Below are 17,919 nucleotides of genomic sequence, written 5' to 3' on the forward strand. Positions count from 1 at the left end.
TCGATCCAATGCAAACATTGTGCAGATTTTTTAGATCGCCTGCCTATTGACTTGACATGGGCAAGACACAATTAAACTTAAGCACTTTTAAGACCCAATAATTTCAACGGAATTTCTACTGTTGAAATCCACCTAATTTCAAAATGCTTAATTTTGGCTGAATCACTCCCTTCTGTTTTCAAGTATTCTTCTGGTTATAGCCCTGTGCTTCTTTTTTGTTTCAACCCAAAGACTGCATTTGTATTGGCACATGAATGATTTACAAACCAAGATTCAACAACGAGGTGATTCACAGAAAGTGCTTCTGCTTATGCTCAACGCCTATCTTTTGCCAGTTCCTCTACCTATTGCAGCCCCCTGTGTCATAACCCTTACTGTACCAGAAGGCCTCCCAATATCGGGGGGGAGGGGGACTGCACATTGCAAAAGCGGAATTGCTTTCCACTAGTGCAAAACCATCACTGGTTATGTCCCAGTAAGTTTTTTGTTCAGTTATTGACCAAGATAAATCACAATCATGTAATTTTTCACCAGCTACAAACTGGGAAGCAAAGAATAAAATCACTTATCCACTTTTTGCAAAAGATACACTAAGTGGCGTATTCAGGTAGTCCTAAATACAATGAGCCGTTATATTTGTTTATTTCTGCTTGCATAATATGTGAGCGCCACTCACCATTTAAGCTGGTTGGTTAGCTCTGCTTGTATGTCCTGCTTGACTTTCAATTCAAAAACAGCTTCTTTCACCTGCCTTGTTATAGCTCCTCCATCTCCTTGCCCTCCTAGCACTGCAGGGCACAAATACAAACAGGATGCTCAGGAGACAGAGTAAAATAGCCCTTCCACCACTGGCTGCAGTTACAAATGGTGAATTATTCCATTTAGCATGGTGTTAAAGAGACTGCAGAATGTTGAAAAAGTGTGGATTATATTGCTACCAAGATCTGTTTTACAGGAGGTAGGGTCCTGAGTTTATGATGAAGCTTCAGGTGTTATGGGAATAAGACCTCGGCTCTATGAATATTTTCAAATGAGACGTTTCTTGTTTACATAATTCAAGATATACAACAAACCTTCATCAAGTGGTGCACATGTGAAGAAGTGATCATATGATGACCAGGGTGGCACAGCGGCAGTATCAGTACAGAGAGGGTCTGAGGCCAAAACCATGCAGGGAGGTTAATAAGCGTAGTCCTCACAAACACAAAGTTATACTGTGTCGAAGGGACCTTCAGTGCTCAGAATTACAAGACCACAAGAGTTGGAAGGGATTTACCGGTATTTCTTTTTTTTTTTTTATAATAATTTTTATTAATTTTCCACACAAATAATAAAAACAGTATAGAACAGTATAACTTCAAACTCATCAGTTCATACCCTTCTTTCTTTGACTTCCCCATACCTCCCCATCCCTGCATCCTTGTTTAATAATTCTTTAGCAACCCTTAGGTCCATTGTCTTAATTCCCTTTCATAAAAATTTCTTAAGTTTTTTTTGTTTACTGCTGCAATTCTTTACTTCTTACCCCCTGACATCTTAACATTCCTCAATTTTGCAATTATTTTTAAGATATATTTTGAATTTCTCCCAGTCCTCTTCCACTGTCTCTTTCCCCTGGTCCCGGATTCTGCCCGTCATCTCGGCCAGTCCCATAAAGTCAATCACCTTTGTTTGCCATTCTTCCAGAGTAGGTAGTTCTTGCGTCTTCCAATACTTTGCCAGTAGAATTCTTGCTGCTGTAGTGGCATACATAAAGAAAATCCTATCCTTCCTTGACACCACTTGGCCCACCATGCCCAAGAGGAAAGCCTCTGGTTTCTTAGGAAAAGTCCACTTAAGGACCTTCTTAATTTCATTATAGATCATTTCCCAGAAAGCTTTAACCTTTGGGCAGGTCCACCAAAGGTGGTAGAAAGTGCCTTCAGTCTCATTACATTTCCAACACTTATTATTAGGCAAATGATATATTTTTGCAAGCTTGACTGGGGTCATGTACCACCGGTAGATCATTTTCATAATATTTTCTTTTAAGGCATTACATGCAGTAAATTTAATACCGGTGGTCCATAACTGTTCCCAGTCAGCAAACATAATATCATGACCGATATCTTGTGCCCATTTAATCATAGCTGATTTCACCATTTCATCCTGTGTATTCCATTTTAACAGCAAGTTATACATTTTTGATAAGTTCTTAGTATTGGGTTCCAACAATTCTGTTTCTAGTTTTGACTTCTCTTTCTGAAATCCTATTTTCCTGTCCTGTTTAAACGTCTCATTTATCTGATGGTAATGCAACCAATCTCGAACCTTAGGCTTTAGTTTCTCATAACTCTGAAGTTTCACCCTTTCGCCATCATATTCTAAAATCTCATGATATTTTGGCCATTTAGAATCCATATTAAGCTTTTTTACTTCCCTGGCTTCCATTGGTGACACCCACCTAGGGGTTTTACTTTCCAACAAATCTTTGTATCTAATCCAAACGTTATACAATGCTTTCCTTACAATATGGTTTTTGAAGCTTTTATACACCTTTACCTTGTCGTACCATAAGTATGCATGCCAACCAAAACTATTGTCGTACCCTTCCAGATCCAAAATGTCAGCGTTCTCAAGAAGTAGCCAGTGTTTCAACCAGCAGAAAGCTGCTGATTCATAATAAAGTCTTAAGTCCGGCAGGGCAAACCCCCCTCTATCCTTTGCATCAGTTAAAATCTTAAATTTAATTCTGGGCTTTTTGCCCTGCCAGACAAATTTTGATATGTCTTTCTGCCACTTCTTGAAACAGTCCATCTTGTCCACAATCTGCAACGTCTGGAATAAAAACAGCATTCTAGGCAATACATTCATCTTAATAGTAGCAATTCGGCCTAACAAGGAAAGTTTCAACCTTGACCATATTTCCAGATCCTTTTTAACTTCTGACCAACATTTTTCATAATTATCCTTAAATAAGTTCACATTCTTGGATGTTAAGTTTACCCCCAGGTATTTTACCCTTTTTGTTATTTCCAAGCCTGTTTCATTCTGAAAACTCTCTCTTTCTTCCATTGTTAAATTTTTTTCCAACACTTTCGTTTTTTGTTTATTCAATTTAAAACCTGCTACTCGACCAAATATTTCAATTAGTTCTAATACTCTTTTAGTACTAGTATCTGGCTGTTGCAAGGTCAATACTAGGTCATCTGCAAATGCTCTTAATTTGTAATGTCTAACTCCGACCTGAACTCCTTTAACCAACTGGTCCTTTCTAATCATGTTTAACAAAACCTCCAGGACTGATATAAAAAGCAAAGGGGATATTGGGCATCCCTGCCGTGTACCTTTTTCTATGGGTATTTCTTCTGTTACCACATTGTTTACAATTAACTTGGCCTTTTGTTGGGAATATATTGCACCTATACCGTTTTCAAAACCTTGGCCTACCCCCATCCCTTGGAGATTCTTTTTCATAAAAGTCCAACAGATATTGTCAAAGGCTTTCTCCGCGTCCACAAAAATCAGAACTGCTTTCCTGTTAATGTCAACATCTAGCAACTCCAAAATGTCTATAATGTTCCTCACATTGTCTGACATGTGTCTACCTGGGAGAAAGCCTGTTTGGTCCTTATGAATCTCTTCTATCAACACTCTTTTCAATCTTTTTGCCAAAATGTCTGCAAAAATTTTGTAATCCACATTGAGTAAAGATATAGGGCGGTAGTTTTTGACCTGGTTCTTCTCAGTCTCTGTTTTCGGTATAAGTGAGATGAAAGCCTCTTTCCACGATTCAGGTGCCTTTTTCCCCTTCAAAATTTCATTGCAAACTTCCTTCAATGGTTGTATCAGCCATTCTTTCAGCATTTTGTAGTATTTGGCCGTCAGGCCGTCTGGTCCTGGTGATTTTCCCAATTTCATATTTTGGATGGCACCCTCTATTTCTTGTTCTGTTATTTCCTCATTTAAGATCCTTTTACTTTGTTCTGGAATTTTTGGTAGACCGTATTTTCTGATGAATTCTTCTATTTCTTGTTCATTGATTGGCCCTTGTGCATACAATTTCTTAAAAAAACTTTGAAAACAATTGTTTATCTCATTGGGTTTGTGGATAATTTTTCCATCCATTTCTAGACTTGTTACAGTGTTCATTTTCTGCCTTTTTTTCAGTTGCCATGACAGAAGTTTCCCACATTTATCCGCTGATTCAAAAGTTCTTTGTCTCATTTGCTTTATCTTCCATTCTATTTGTTGGTTCATGAGCTCCATGTACTGCATCTGATAAAACTTTATTTCTCTCAAAATCTCATGGGACTTTGGTTTGGACCTCAGCTTCTTCTCTCCTTCTTTTATTTTTTCTAAAATTTTTTCCTTCTTCTCATTTTGTTGCTTCCTCTTTATAGAATTTTGTTGAATTAGGAAACCTCGCATCACGGCTTTGCTTGCGTCCCAAATTATTCTTTTTTCCACATCTGTTTTCCTGTTGATCTCAAAGTAATCTTTTAATGTTTTAAGGGCCTTCTTGTGGATCTCTTCATCCTTAAATAGGGTGTCATTCATTCTCCATCTAAAGGATCCAGTTGTTGTTAGTTTCATCTCCATCTTCACCGCATTATGGTCGGAGCACGTTTTTGGACATATTTCTACTTTTTTTGTTCTTGACGCCAGACTGCTAGAAATCCAAATTTGGTCTATTCTTGTCCATGTCATTTTTGCTTCAGAGAAGAAAGTTCCCTCTCTCTCTAGAGGATTCCTTGTTCTCCAAATATCAATCAAGTCCATTGTTTCAGTCATTTCGAAAAAGATCTTTGGTAGTCTCCCTTCTTTTGAAATCACTTGTCTCTGTGCTTTATCCATGTTTGTTGAGACGACTCCATTCATATCTCCCATCATTAGGATTTTATAGTCTAAAAAGTCAACTAATGTCTCATGCAACTTCCTAAAGAATTCGGCCTTCCCCTCATTTGGGGCATATACTCCAACAATCAAAATCTTTTCTCCTTGAATTTGTATTTCAATTGCCAGGTATCTTCCTTGTTCGTCTTTAAATATCAATTTTGGAGCCAATTTTTCCTTTGCATAGATCACCACACCTCTTTTCTTTACTTTGTCTGATGAGATAAATTCTTGACCAAGTCTCTTATTTATCAGTAATTTCCTATGTATCCTGGCAATATGGGTTTCTTGCAAACATATTATATCTAATTGTTCTCTCTTCAAAATGTGGAAAACTTGTCGTCTTTTCCGAGGAAGGTTCAAGCCGTTACAATTCCAACTAAGGAGTTGCAGAGACATTTTGTATTTAAGTAGCTGTTCCTCCAACTGCTCCAAGCTTCTGTTCTTCCTCCGATGGTGGTGGTAAAAGTCCAAATGATAGATTTGCTATATCAGGTGGTTCTTTCTCCTCTACAGTTCCTTTCTGCAAATCCTCCAGGTATCTCTCCAGAAATTGTTCTTTGTCCTGAATTGTTTTTATTTTGATCTTTCTTCCTTTGAAGTTAAAGGACAATCCTTGTGGGAACTCCCATCTGAATGGTATGGTGTTTTTCTTCAGCAAATCTGCTAGGCTTTTATAATATGTTCTCACCTCTAAAATATATTTGGGAGTGTCCTTAAAAATCTGTATTTGACAGTTTTGGATCACCAGTGCCTTTTGATAGTGCAAGTTCAATATTTTATCTCTTTCTTCTTTTGATCTCAATGTAATTAGACAATCCCTTGGTTTTTTATCCTGCCTTCTGCCCAGTCGAAAGGCTGTTGTTATCTCAAATTCATCATCTTCATCCCATTCCTCTTGCCAAAAAGCTACAATGTTCTCTGTAAGGAATTGCACAAGGTTGTCCCCTTCCCCTTCAGGAACCAATCTAAATTTTAGATTCTTCTCTTTCCGCTGAAGTTCCAATAAGGAGAGGGCTGCATCATGCTCATTCACTTTTTTAATAATAGGCCCAAACTTTTCCCTTGTCTCTTCAGCCATTGTTTTTGCACTTTCTGCAATCTTTCGTGTTTCTGAATTCTCCTGGATTAATCTATTTATAGAATCTGTGTTAGATTTTACACTAGCTGTATTCACATCCAGTCTTGTTGTCAACTCTGTTAATTTTTTAGAATTCTCTGTCGATAGCTTTGTCAGTGCTTCCAGGGATTGATTTATTTTAAGTAGTGCCTGAGTCATAGGATCCATAGAAGCTGGTGTTTTTTCCTGTGCAGCTGGTACAGTTCCTGATATAGAGCCCCTTTTCTTGTGGGATTGTTTTGCTTTCTGCCTTGTTACTATCTCTTCTGTAGGGGCACTCATATCCTCAAGGTCGTTTTCACAGAGTTGATTTCCAAGTGGAAAATCCCACTGTTACTTTTCCAAGTGCAACAATTTCACTTAAAACCCTCTAGAGGGAGCATTCAATTGTATCCAAGTGGCAAGGAGAAAGAAAAACAAAGAAGCAAGGAAGTATAACAGTAGCCAGTAGTTTCCAATATCCAAACCGTAACGTCTCTATCTTCTATGTAGCCAAAATGCAACAGGGTAAATCTAAGGTCCAGTAACTTTATTACAAACAAACCCCCACTTTGCAAAGTTTGACAGTTCACATCCCGGTGTCTTATTTGGGCAGCCCGACCTGGGGGGGTTTGGCAATGGAAGGTCTTAATTTTCCAGTAATTTTCCAGCAGGTTAGCAATGTCCCAATCCCTTCCCCCCTTCTCCTGCCTATTGGGGGGGAAGTTTAAGTCCGATGTCAGTTTGACAGCTTAGAAAAAATAGAAAAGTTCCCTTCAAATGCAGCTTGGTTTTCGTTGCTTTGTCTCTCATGCAGCTCCGGGAAGGCAGACTTCCTTAATTTATGCCTTTCCCGTTTTCAGCCAAATTTCTTATTTAATGTCCCGTTACTTTTTCAGTCTTACTCACGGGTGCTGTGGTCAAATTCCAATTGCAGGAAGGAATCGGCGCTCTCCGTTCATGGCGACGCGGCTTCACTCCGCTAGCTGGGTAACGACTCTCAGCACCGCGCTTACCCCGATGCCGCTCAGAAGCCTTTAAAAAGGCTCCTTCACAGTGCCGGGGGGCGCAAAAGGTGCCCACCGAATCTCCTTTGTTCACAGGCTCCGCGCCTGTGATTTTAGGGGTCCCCCGCTTGCCGTAGCGGGTAAGACCCGAACTAGTGAAGCAGTCCTGCCTCGGAGCTCGAGGCTCGGACCGCCATTAAAACGCTGGCGCCGACCGGAAGTCCAACACTCCCACGGGATTTACCGGTATTTCAACTGGGGGAAGATCCTTCAGATTCAGATGGAATGGTTCAGTTTGTTTGTTTGTTTGTTTATTGTCCAAAAATATTTATAACCACCTGTCCATCCACAGTATAGAGATACCAGAGCAGTATCCATCCATCTATCTATGTATGTACAGTACATCATATAGACTAATCATACAATAAAATTATGAAATTATTCATACTATGCTTATTATGTGAGAACTACAATGAGACATTATTAGTACCTGTAAGTCACAGAATCAAATTAGTAAATGCACAGAGATGCCAAATTTAGTCAAACTAAGCTGTGTTTTATGGTGGGAACAAGTTCCTCCAACTTCAAATCACTTTACTGGGGCTGACTATCCAATCTGCCTGAGGTGGATTGGGGGAGAAGATGGAAAGTGATGAAATGAAAGCACAGGTCCCTATCACAAAGAGCATACAATCTAGAAAACATCACAAGGGACACAACAGAGGAAGAAGAGGGAACTGAATGCAAATGTAAATAGGCGAAATAGTTTGTGATCACTGCACTTACACACACAGTCTTGAACAGATCAAGTGTGTTTGCTGCCATTTCCATGTACTCTAGGCAGGCCCAAAAATTCCAGCCCTGTAGTACCACACATTACACAAACCCATAATACTCAAAGTTATTACCTTCTTTTAAGTATTTAATCTTTATTTTGCCTGGTTCCTGAACCAAAACAGTGGCCACAGCATAAGGATTTGACAAATCAGCTGGGAATCTCAAGTTTTTATATTCAATGGCCTACAAAATAAAATGTGACACATCAAAACAAACAATGGGCCCAATTTCATTCTAACCATTTTTGCTGCCATTGTTATTTTCCTTAAATCCCCCACCTGAGGTTTTTGTAGGGGACTGCCCCGTTCTTGCTTTGGCAATGCTGTCTTCTGCAGTAGCCGTGCCACTGCTTTTTGTGGAGACTTTGGTATTCTTGCCAAAACTGCTTCTTGCTTCTCAAAGTCTGCTCTCCTAGATTTCAAAAGAGACACATAATTTTAACTGTGATATATGGAAGTACAGCTATAGTTCTGCAAAGGACTGAGGATGCGGTTCAAAAAATGTTGGCTTTTAAGTGGGAGTCTAAAACTTTGGATATCTTGAGACTTGAATCATTGTGTATGCTTTAGCAATGGCAGAAGCCCTTGAGACAGTTATATCTTCCACATGTGCTCAGAGCCCAGGCACCCTTTTATGTGCACAATGTGAAAATGGAGAGGGGGAGAACAAGCAAACACCCAACCTCTCTTCTCCTTCCTTGCCTCTGCTGTTATGCTTGCCAAGTGAGTTCCAAGATAAGAAGAAGGAAAGGGTGAGCACAACTGGGGTGGTGATGGCTGAGGAGCTCTCAAAAATTGTTCTCTGCTTCAGATTATAATCTGAGCCCGATCAGAATTTGCAAATTTATAAAGTTAGCCTCTTGAGACCTAGCCAAGAGACTATGAAAGCTGCCTACATTATTGTGAAAACACTTTAGATTCTATTTTTTCCTAAGTTCTAAAAAAATATTTGGAGGATGTAAAGTCCCCATTTATATGACTCCAGTGAGAAAATACTCATCTCTGCTAGGAAATTCTGAAGTGCATTTTGTGACACAGTTCTCAACATATAAGTTACCAAAAATGCTTATTTTAGGATAAAATATGTTGAGAAATGCATACCCTGAGAAAAAAAATGCCAACTCTTAAAAATACATATTTAACTATACATTTTGATCCAGATTTTTATTTAAATACACATTAATGCAGAAATGGGAGAGAATGGAACTAGGAATGAGCACATGAAACTGACATGGACTGGAAACTAAGACAGCTCTTTCCCTCCCTAATTATAAACATATGATACTGAAATTCAGTCTGGTGTAAAAAAAAAAAATGACATTACTGTTTTCAAAGCATTATTAAGAAGTATCTTTACTGCAGCTTTTTCCAAACAAAATGATGGGCTGGATCCAAAGTTAGAGGAACTTACCTCCCACTTAAATCTACAGGACTTTGTAGCTAACCTTTTCCTCTGATTTCAACATCGCCTAAGCACCACATTTACTTACTCATTTACTCTGGATTTAGCCTGATGTATTTATATCATCTTGGCTCATTTGTTTCTAACACACACACACACACTGTATGGTTGTTATGACAGGACACCCCTCCCCAGGAAATATTTTATAAAGGTTTCTCAGTGAAACACACAATGATTTTTTTTTTTTTTAAATGTTCAAAGCAAGCACCGACCGCACATACGTTAATGTAGGGCGTGGCGATGATGTTCCTGTGAACGCACATACATAAGGTTTTGAGTTAAATTGTGAAATCCACAACTCCATTTTCATCTGGGCTGTTCCGTATTCAAATGGTGCAAATGTTACCATAATTTCTGCTTTCCCGTTGGCAGGAATTATTCCTGTAGTGAATGAACGAATTAAAACAAAAACAAAAAAATAGTTAAGCATTCACCTGGAAATCACAGCACTTTTATGACTGAAAGAAATTGTACAGAACAATCAGGGATTTTTGGAAGCTTAGTTTGAGAGGCCTTAAAGGTGATGCGATTTTGGCAAGGTGATTGGAAAAGCAAATTACTAGTATAGTTCAGCAGCTGGTGGCACTTCTTTGTAAAAACAAACAAACAAACAAACAAACAAACATGACTACCCCTAAAGTTCAACCTTTTGGAAGCATCTTGGTGCAGATAAGCTATGCCATCAGCTCAAGGCAACATGGCCCAATTTACCTGGATGATGGGCATTGTAGTCTAGCAGCATTTCAATGCTCATAGGTTTCCTTTTCTTCAACTGGCGAGGTTGTAACAATTAAGATCTCTGTTCTTAATTTGTGGAGTAGGGGGCAATCCTAACATCCTCCCTACCAGTGATGGGGCTTTATCTACAGCCCTTCCACGCATGTCAGCCTGGAGTGGGTGGACAGGACAGTGAGATTGGCTTGAGATCCAGAGAATTATGGGCCAGCTTGGGTCGGCCCTTCCCACTGAACCCCACATTTTGGGGCTTTCCACTGGCTCCTGCCAACCTAAAAATTCAGCAGCTGGTGGAAAGTTGTCTTAGCTGGGTGAAGGGACACTTTTCCTCATTCCACCCACCCACCCATCTACCTACCCAGCCCAGCATGAGGGGTGGTGGCAGATTGCACTATAATATGTTTATATATACAGTACACGCTATTTAAGATACTAGCATTCACACATTAATGAAGTAATGCTCCCCCTCCCAAGATTTTACCAGATGTTGGATGAACCGTAAAGGCTTTGTGAGGCTGAAGATAGTCTATGTGGAACTCAAAATCTATGGGACAGCTGCACTCCAGGGGAATCACATATTCTTTACTGGAAAAGGTGATACAGGACAAAAGAATCAGAAATTACATTGATGTTCATTAGCACATCTGCCCACCCCTGGGCAGCATGACAGATAGAAATGTACTGAGCAGGTAAGTACAAACCCCTCCTTAGCCTTGGAAAGTAACCTTAATCCAACTGTTAAACTCAAAAATTTGGCTCTTTTCATGCTAGTAGCAGCTTGAGATGGCTACTGGTCAGCAATGGAAGTCTTCTATAGGCTTCTATGGAAGTCCAAAGAGACCTGGATCAGTAATGTTTGGGATTGATGATTGGATCCCAAACATATACAGTTCTATATTGTGATGCCCTATCTTTTCTGAACTGGTTGCTGTTCTTTCTGCAATTATTTTTAGTCTGACTCTGCACTAAATGATGTAGGGCCTTTATATATAACTGGATTTGATTTTGTGTAGTTACACAAGTTGTTCTTTCCTGATATATTGAAATAATAAAAAAGTGGGAAACGTAAGTACAAAGAGACACGAATATGAAACCCTTGTCAAATTAATGCAATATATGAACCAGAGACAGGTGACAATAAAGTAGTATTTTTATTAAAATTAGCAATTCCTGGAAGAGAAAAAACACAATAATCTGCAAAACAATCATGTATTTAATTTGCTCTGATGCTGTATTTTTTCATTGCCGTATTATCTTGAATGAAAAATTATATTATTTTATGAAAATAATAAGAAAGAAAAGGCAGCTGTGATGTTTTCATGGGTAAAAAGCAGTCATCACTACAGTGTTTTTAATTTATATGAGGCTTGGGCAGAAGGTAAATCTTTGGGTAGTTTTCTCTAGATCAACAAGGATTTCTGACACCAAATTGTTTAATAACAGACGAAATGGGATAACCTGCCTAGCCCAGCAAATTCTACTGCTGAAACGACAGAAGCTTGAGATAACCAGCAGTGGGTCCTTGCATGGAAACACTGTGAGTTCCTGGACTGATAATTCTTTAATTCCAAGCATGTGTCTTTTGCACCAGGTTTTGCTCTGCATGGAAACACTGTGAGTTCCTGGACTGATAATTCTTTAATTCCAAGCATGTGTCTTTTGCACCAGGTTTTGCTCTGTGTATCTCAGAAAAAACAAAAAAACAAATGAGATCCTGCGAGCCTGGGGTCCCACTGGACTCAGTGGGGCTTACTTCCGAGTAGATGTGTATAGAATTGTACTGCACCTCCTGAATTAAAAATTGTGTGACCTTATAGATCAGGTGTTTTAGAATTTAGTTTTCAACAAACTCCTCTGACAGTCACTCAGGTTGTAGGTCACAGTTTTGACTACTCCACCCCATAAAGATCCCCCACTTGCACACTGCATGTATAAATAGATCAACAGAGAGAAACTACATCCATTTTTATCTAGACTGAGCAGCACTCAATAATAATAATAATAATAATAATAATAATAATAATAATAATAATAATATAGTATTTCTACCCGGTCCATCTGGCTGGATTTCCCCAGCCACTCTTGGTGGCTTTCAACAGAACATTAAAAGCAGAAGAAAACTTCAAACATTAAAAACTTCCCTAAACAGGGCTGCCTTCAGAAACTTGACTTCTCCATCTGTGGTTATAAGAGGTAGCATCCAGGACGGATAACATGAAACTATTGGAACCGTTATCCAGCTCTTGCTTAGTTACATCTATTGATATCAATAAGGCTTATTCACAGGTTATTGGGATTAGACTCATCTTCTCAGCCAATGATTAGACGCGTATCCTAAGCTTAAAAAGCAGCTTTGGATTCCTAGCTGGCTGACATCTGGATGCCCTGTGCATTTTCCAAAAGCCAAGCCTATCTGTAAGGATTTTTGCATGTCTGGTTTTAACTAGTCAAAACAAAATGACTTAGAAAAACACAGCATATTCTTCACTTTGTTAAAAAAAAAATTATTATTATTTTTTACTCAAACTCCTCCAACATTCTATAAACTGTTGACTAAAATCCTGTCTAGCTGATTAATAAGGAATGTAGTTTATATGTAGTATTGCCTTGAAACTTTTTCTTTTTTTTTAAGTTTGGATGAAGAAGAGATTTCCTGCTTGATAGGTTTTTAACATTTCCAATTTGGGTAGCAATTGTGGCCTTCCTAAGAAGGAAGGCATGGGTGGACAGGGTGAGATGGGTGTATGTAAAAAATGGAATTGATCATGGGACTCAGGAGAGAATTTTTTTAAGAATAAACTTACTTCTTACTTTCACTTAACGAACAGGATTTGTAAGAATATATATATATATATATATATATATATATATATATATAGTTAAAAGCAAAATGGTTCCAATGAGGCCTGTGCGTAGATGCTGCACACACATTATACCTTTAAAGCACATTCAAAGCGCTTCCTCTCCCTCACTTGAATGCGTTCAGGAGAATGTTTCTGGGTCCACAACCAGGGACTTTCATGCATCGGGAAGTCATAGCTCAAGGGTTTAGCATCATAGAATTGCAGAGCTGGATGACCCAAGGTTCATCTAATCCATGGGTAGGCAAACTAAGGCCCGGGGGCAAGATCTGGCCCAATCGCCTTCTAAATCCGGCCCGCGGACGGTCCAGGAATCAGCATTTTTCTACATGAGCAGAATGTGTGCTTTTATTTAAAATGCACCTCTGGGTTATTTGTGGGGCATAGGAATTTGTTCATTTTTTTCCTTCAAAATATAGTCTTGCCCCTCACAAGTTCTGAGGGACAGTGGACCGACCCCCTGCTAAAAAGTTTGCTGACCCCTGATCTAATCCAAACCCCAGCAATGTAGGAATCTCAACTAAAACATCTATGACTGATGGCCATCTTTCCTCTGCTTTAAAACCCACAATGAAGGAGAGTCCACCGAATCCCGAGGGAGACTGTTCCAACTGTCCAACAGCTTTCACTGCCAGAAAGTTCTTCATGATGTTTAGTTGGTATCTCCTTTCTCGTAACTTGAATCCATTGGTTTGAGTTCTACCCTTTGGAGGAGGAGAAAACAAGCTTGCTCCACCTTCCATGTGACAGCCCTTGAGATATTTGAAGATGGCTATCTCATCTCCTCTCAGTCTCCTCTTTTCCAGGCTAAACATCCTCAACTCCCTCAAATGCTCCTCCTAAGACTTGGTTTCCAGACCCTTGATCATTTTGATCGCCCTTCTCTATACATGTTCCAGCTTGTCAATATAGAGCATCTGTTTGCATATAGGAGGTCCTATGTTAAATGTCTGGCATCTCCACGTATGACTGGGAAAGACTCCCTTCTGGAACCCTGGAGAGTCTCTGTTAATTTATGTAAACAATACTGAAACAGGTGGGTCAATGGTCTGATTTGTTATAAGTCAGTTTCGTTTGTTTCTAGAATACATCATCTCTGTACTATAACTCTGTAGTAAGGTAAAGGTAAAGGTACCCCTGCCCGTACGGGCCAGTCTTGACAGACTCTGGGGTTGTGCGCCCATCTCACTTAAGAGGCCAGGGGCCAGCGCTGTCCGGAGACACTTCCGGGTCACGTGGCCAGCGTGACATCGCTGCTCTGGCGAGCCAGAGCCGCACACGGAAACGCCGTTTACCTTCCCGCTGGTAAGCGGTCCCTATTTATCTACTTGCACCCGGAGGTGCTTTCGAACTGCTAGGTTGGCAGGCGCTGGGACCGAGCAGCGGGAGCGCACCCCGCCGCAGGGATTCGAACCGCCGACCTTTCGATCGGCAAGTCCTAGGCGCTGAGGCTTTAACCCACAGCGCCACCTGCGTCCCTCTGTAGTAAGAGCACAGTACTAATGAAAAGCATTTATACAACCAAGGCTACCGTAGTGGCCGAATACTGCTGGAATATAAACACTGTCTCTCAGAAATCTCATCAGCCTTGGAGAAATACAGCATTACAGTTGCAGATAATCTTTCAGAATAATCAAATATATTTTACAATGCCTGCCCACTGAAAGCACACTGCTATGGTAAAACCAGATGCAATTGTATTTCCTGATTGAGTTAATATCATATGAAAAGGTACTCTGTTTCGTTTGGCCCTCTCCCCAACCCGTCACATTAAGCTAATTATTTTAGCAACACATGAGAAACAGTTTAATTTTAAAAAAATCATAACAGCTTACCATTGTCCTAGAGAAACATCAGATAAATTAATGAAGGATGGAAATTCTACAGTGTTCATCACAGGATAGGCATGTAGAGGAACCAGCAACGTGTCATCTCCCTGGAGGGAAAACCAAGAAGAAATTACATAGACTGTTACAAGAGATAAATATTAATTGACATGCTCTGGGGTGGTTGCTAACTGGCTCCTCTTGTACTACCGAGTTACAAGAACCAAGGTTACGTGGACTGCAGGAATTTTGTGAAAAATGACTGGCTTTCAATAGAGAATAATGGAGATGCCTCCCCTATCATTATAGGAACATACACAATGTAGGGGAAAGATCTTCAGTCTGATTTTATACATGTTTACCAAGATGCAAGACTTACTTATTATCAGAACAATTGTTTATTATTTATAAAAAGTGCCAAATATATATTAGGCACTGTGCAGCAACAGACAAGAGAGGTCTCTGACTACAGGGTCACTTTGTGTGTGTGTGTGTGTGTGTGTGCGCGCGTGTGTGTGTGTGTGTGTGTGTGTGCGCGTGCGCAGGATTACGGCCTTATTCCATTCTCAGATATGAGAACATGGAAACAGATTTAGACAGCCATATGGCCAAATCAGTGTGCTTTCTGCCTAAATCAGGGATGGGAACTTTTTTTAGCCCCAAACCAGAGAAATCATCATCATCATCAAACCTTTTATTGGCATCACATACAAACATCCAAAGCAAATCAATACAGAATTACCACTTCCCCAGTGGCACAAAACATTTGCTAAAAGAAAGGAGGCAGAGCAGTCTAAACCAGAGAAATGGATGTGGCTTTTAAAATTGTACAGTGGGCTACATTCCAGCCACACATGCCAGTGGTTTTTATAAACAACCTTGCAGTTTGAAAGCATGCCAGTACAAGTAGATAAATAGATACCGCTGCAACGGGAAGGTAAACGGTGTTTCCGTGTGTTCTGGCACTCGTCATGGTCCTCTAAGCACCAGTAGTTTAGTCATGCTGGCCACATGACCTGGAAAACTGTCTGTGGACAAATACCTGCTCCCTCGACCTGAAGCAAGATGAGCGCCCCACCCAAAGTCACCTTTGACTGGACTTAACCGTCCAGGGGTCCTTTACCTTTTTGCCTTATACAGAGATATATCTCTCCATCCAATGGTGATAAATGACATTTTTTTTGCCTTTAAAGGCATGTTTCTAGTCCTCTTGGGGATGAGGAAAAACTGAAAAACATAGAAGCTTTCCTGAAAATGTTCAGCATTCTAAGAAGCTTCATTTTTATTTTTCTGCAGCACTGAGTTGAATTTCCCATGCAAATTTCACAAGTGTACTTCCTATAAGGAGACTGCAATCCATTCCAACAAAAATTTGCTGCATTTGAGTGAAAAAATGACCAGTTTTGAGGATTTTAAAAAACCTGAAACCATTGTTCTTCTGAACACTTCTATTTTGTATTTCAAACCAAACCAGACACTTCTAGTATTTCCTCATTAGGTTCACATTAGACCTCTGTTTGCTCCTCCCTCCCCCCAAATTCAGTGTGTTATCTCTTCACTGAGGGTAGAACAAAATAACACAAAGGAAAGGGATGAATAATACAGACTGACAATACAGTGAATAAAATTGAGTATTATTAATCTGTAAGATCAATCCATTATTTTTATATATCATGGAGTACAACAACATTTATTTCACTCATACAAAGTGAGGAGGAGGCCACATATACATTCCCCCCCCCCCCCTTGTGGTGTCTTACCTGAGAATGGATTCTAAGGCAGTCATAATAGTATCGCCATTCATCAGCACAGAAATCAACCGTAATTGTGAAGGACAAGCCAGGGACAAGCCGTTGCTGTAAAACAGAGAACGGTAATTTCCCAAGAAGTGCCCAGCTGCCATTTATATTGCAATGTGAAAATGGAAAGTGGAGAATTAAATGCAAATGATGAGAAGGTTACTACTGACACTTACTATTTTGCTGTATTTGATCTGAAAGTACTTTGTCTCCGGTGGAATAACATGGAAATTTATAACTTCGCTTGAAATATTCAGAAGTTTCTGCAGAACAAAATAAGCAGGGTTTTTTCTGCCTTTCATTTTAAGAACAAACATCTATGTTTTAAAATCTTAAGTGACAGTCTAACTGTAATGAATTCGAAGTGCTATCTAGTGAGCTTTGGAAAATAGTTCCTTGACCGATCATTTCCTTCAGTATTGTTCTTATGGGTTTTCTCCCCCTTTGTGTTTGCAAATGAAATAGAAAAGATATTCAGAAAGTGATCAAAAGACAGTGGCCGCATTTCTATATTATGCTTACACTACGGTTTAGAGACACTTTCATGAGCAGGAAGGAGCTACAGCAAGTTTAGAGCTGGCACACCACTTGCTGCCCCGGTCCAAGGAGAAGCTCTGGCAGCATTTTCACTTCCCTTGAATCTTGTTTTGTGTCTAAGGATGGGGGAGAAATCTATTTTTAAATGGATTCAGACATAGATTTTCACGGTTCTGACCAATCGAGTTCAATTCCTAATGAATCACCTCTTGCATCAAATGCTGGCTTATGTCCCAGCCACTTTTACACTATATTACATAAAATATGCAAGAATTGTTTGAAGCTTCAGAGGAACCAGGGTGGAGAATTCACTTCCTGTCAAAATTAAGGAGCAAGACAGGAATTAGAAAAAAATAAATCTGTGTGGATAGGCTTGACATAGAGATTTTTCCCTAGCTGTGTTGTCTAACCCAAGGAATTGTAGTTTACCGGCAGCTGCAACTAGTTTAAACAAGCCAGCTTAATAAACCATGATTTTGAATCTGACAATGGCTTGCTCTAAACCATGTTCCCTTCTATGGATGGCATGACAATTCGAGATCCAGTGAAACAAAAAGCAGATGCTAACAAAGTCCTTTTCCCAACTGTACAGGAGGGTGAGGGGGGAGGATAAGAATGTCCAAGTCCAAGATGCTCTGTGGCTCCGTCCTGCTCATGCACATCTTGAGACTAAACCATGGTTTAGCGTGATGAGCATAGGTGGCCAGTGGGCAATTCCAGGTGTAATTATTTCATTTCAGCCCGCTACCTAACAACACCATTATTACTTACCAGTACTTGCTGGTGATGTTGTTCCATTATATACCCTCCAAAGTGCATGATGGCAGGTTTAGCCTGTATGACATCATTTCTTAGAAGCTTTCTAAATATCTCTGAAAAAAG

The 17,919-nt window shown here is 39.7% G+C and overlaps 1 protein-coding gene across 2 annotated transcripts in view; it reads right to left on the reverse strand.

Moving 5' to 3' along the window:
- Positions 1-17,919, reverse strand: part of CFAP221 (cilia and flagella associated protein 221) — a 37,464-nt gene that overhangs the window by 13,081 nt on the left and 6,464 nt on the right. For both annotated transcript variants that reach the window (XM_079993365.1, XM_079993364.1), the window contains exons 3-11: positions 17,809-17,909; positions 16,677-16,763; positions 16,462-16,557; positions 14,711-14,811; positions 10,496-10,599; positions 9,501-9,660; positions 8,097-8,229; positions 7,890-8,001; positions 677-788 (exon numbers count right to left, since the gene is read on the reverse strand). In XM_079993365.1, coding sequence (XP_079849491.1) covers positions 677-788; positions 7,890-8,001; positions 8,097-8,229; positions 9,501-9,660; positions 10,496-10,599; positions 14,711-14,811; positions 16,462-16,557; positions 16,677-16,763; positions 17,809-17,909 — 1,006 coding nt within the window. The remainder of the gene's footprint in view (positions 1-676; positions 789-7,889; positions 8,002-8,096; positions 8,230-9,500; positions 9,661-10,495; positions 10,600-14,710; positions 14,812-16,461; positions 16,558-16,676; positions 16,764-17,808; positions 17,910-17,919) is intronic.

Source organism: Podarcis cretensis, assembly GCF_951804945.1.
Source record: "Podarcis cretensis genome assembly, chromosome: 1".
In the NCBI taxonomy this organism is placed as follows: domain Eukaryota; kingdom Metazoa; phylum Chordata; class Lepidosauria; order Squamata; family Lacertidae; genus Podarcis; species Podarcis cretensis.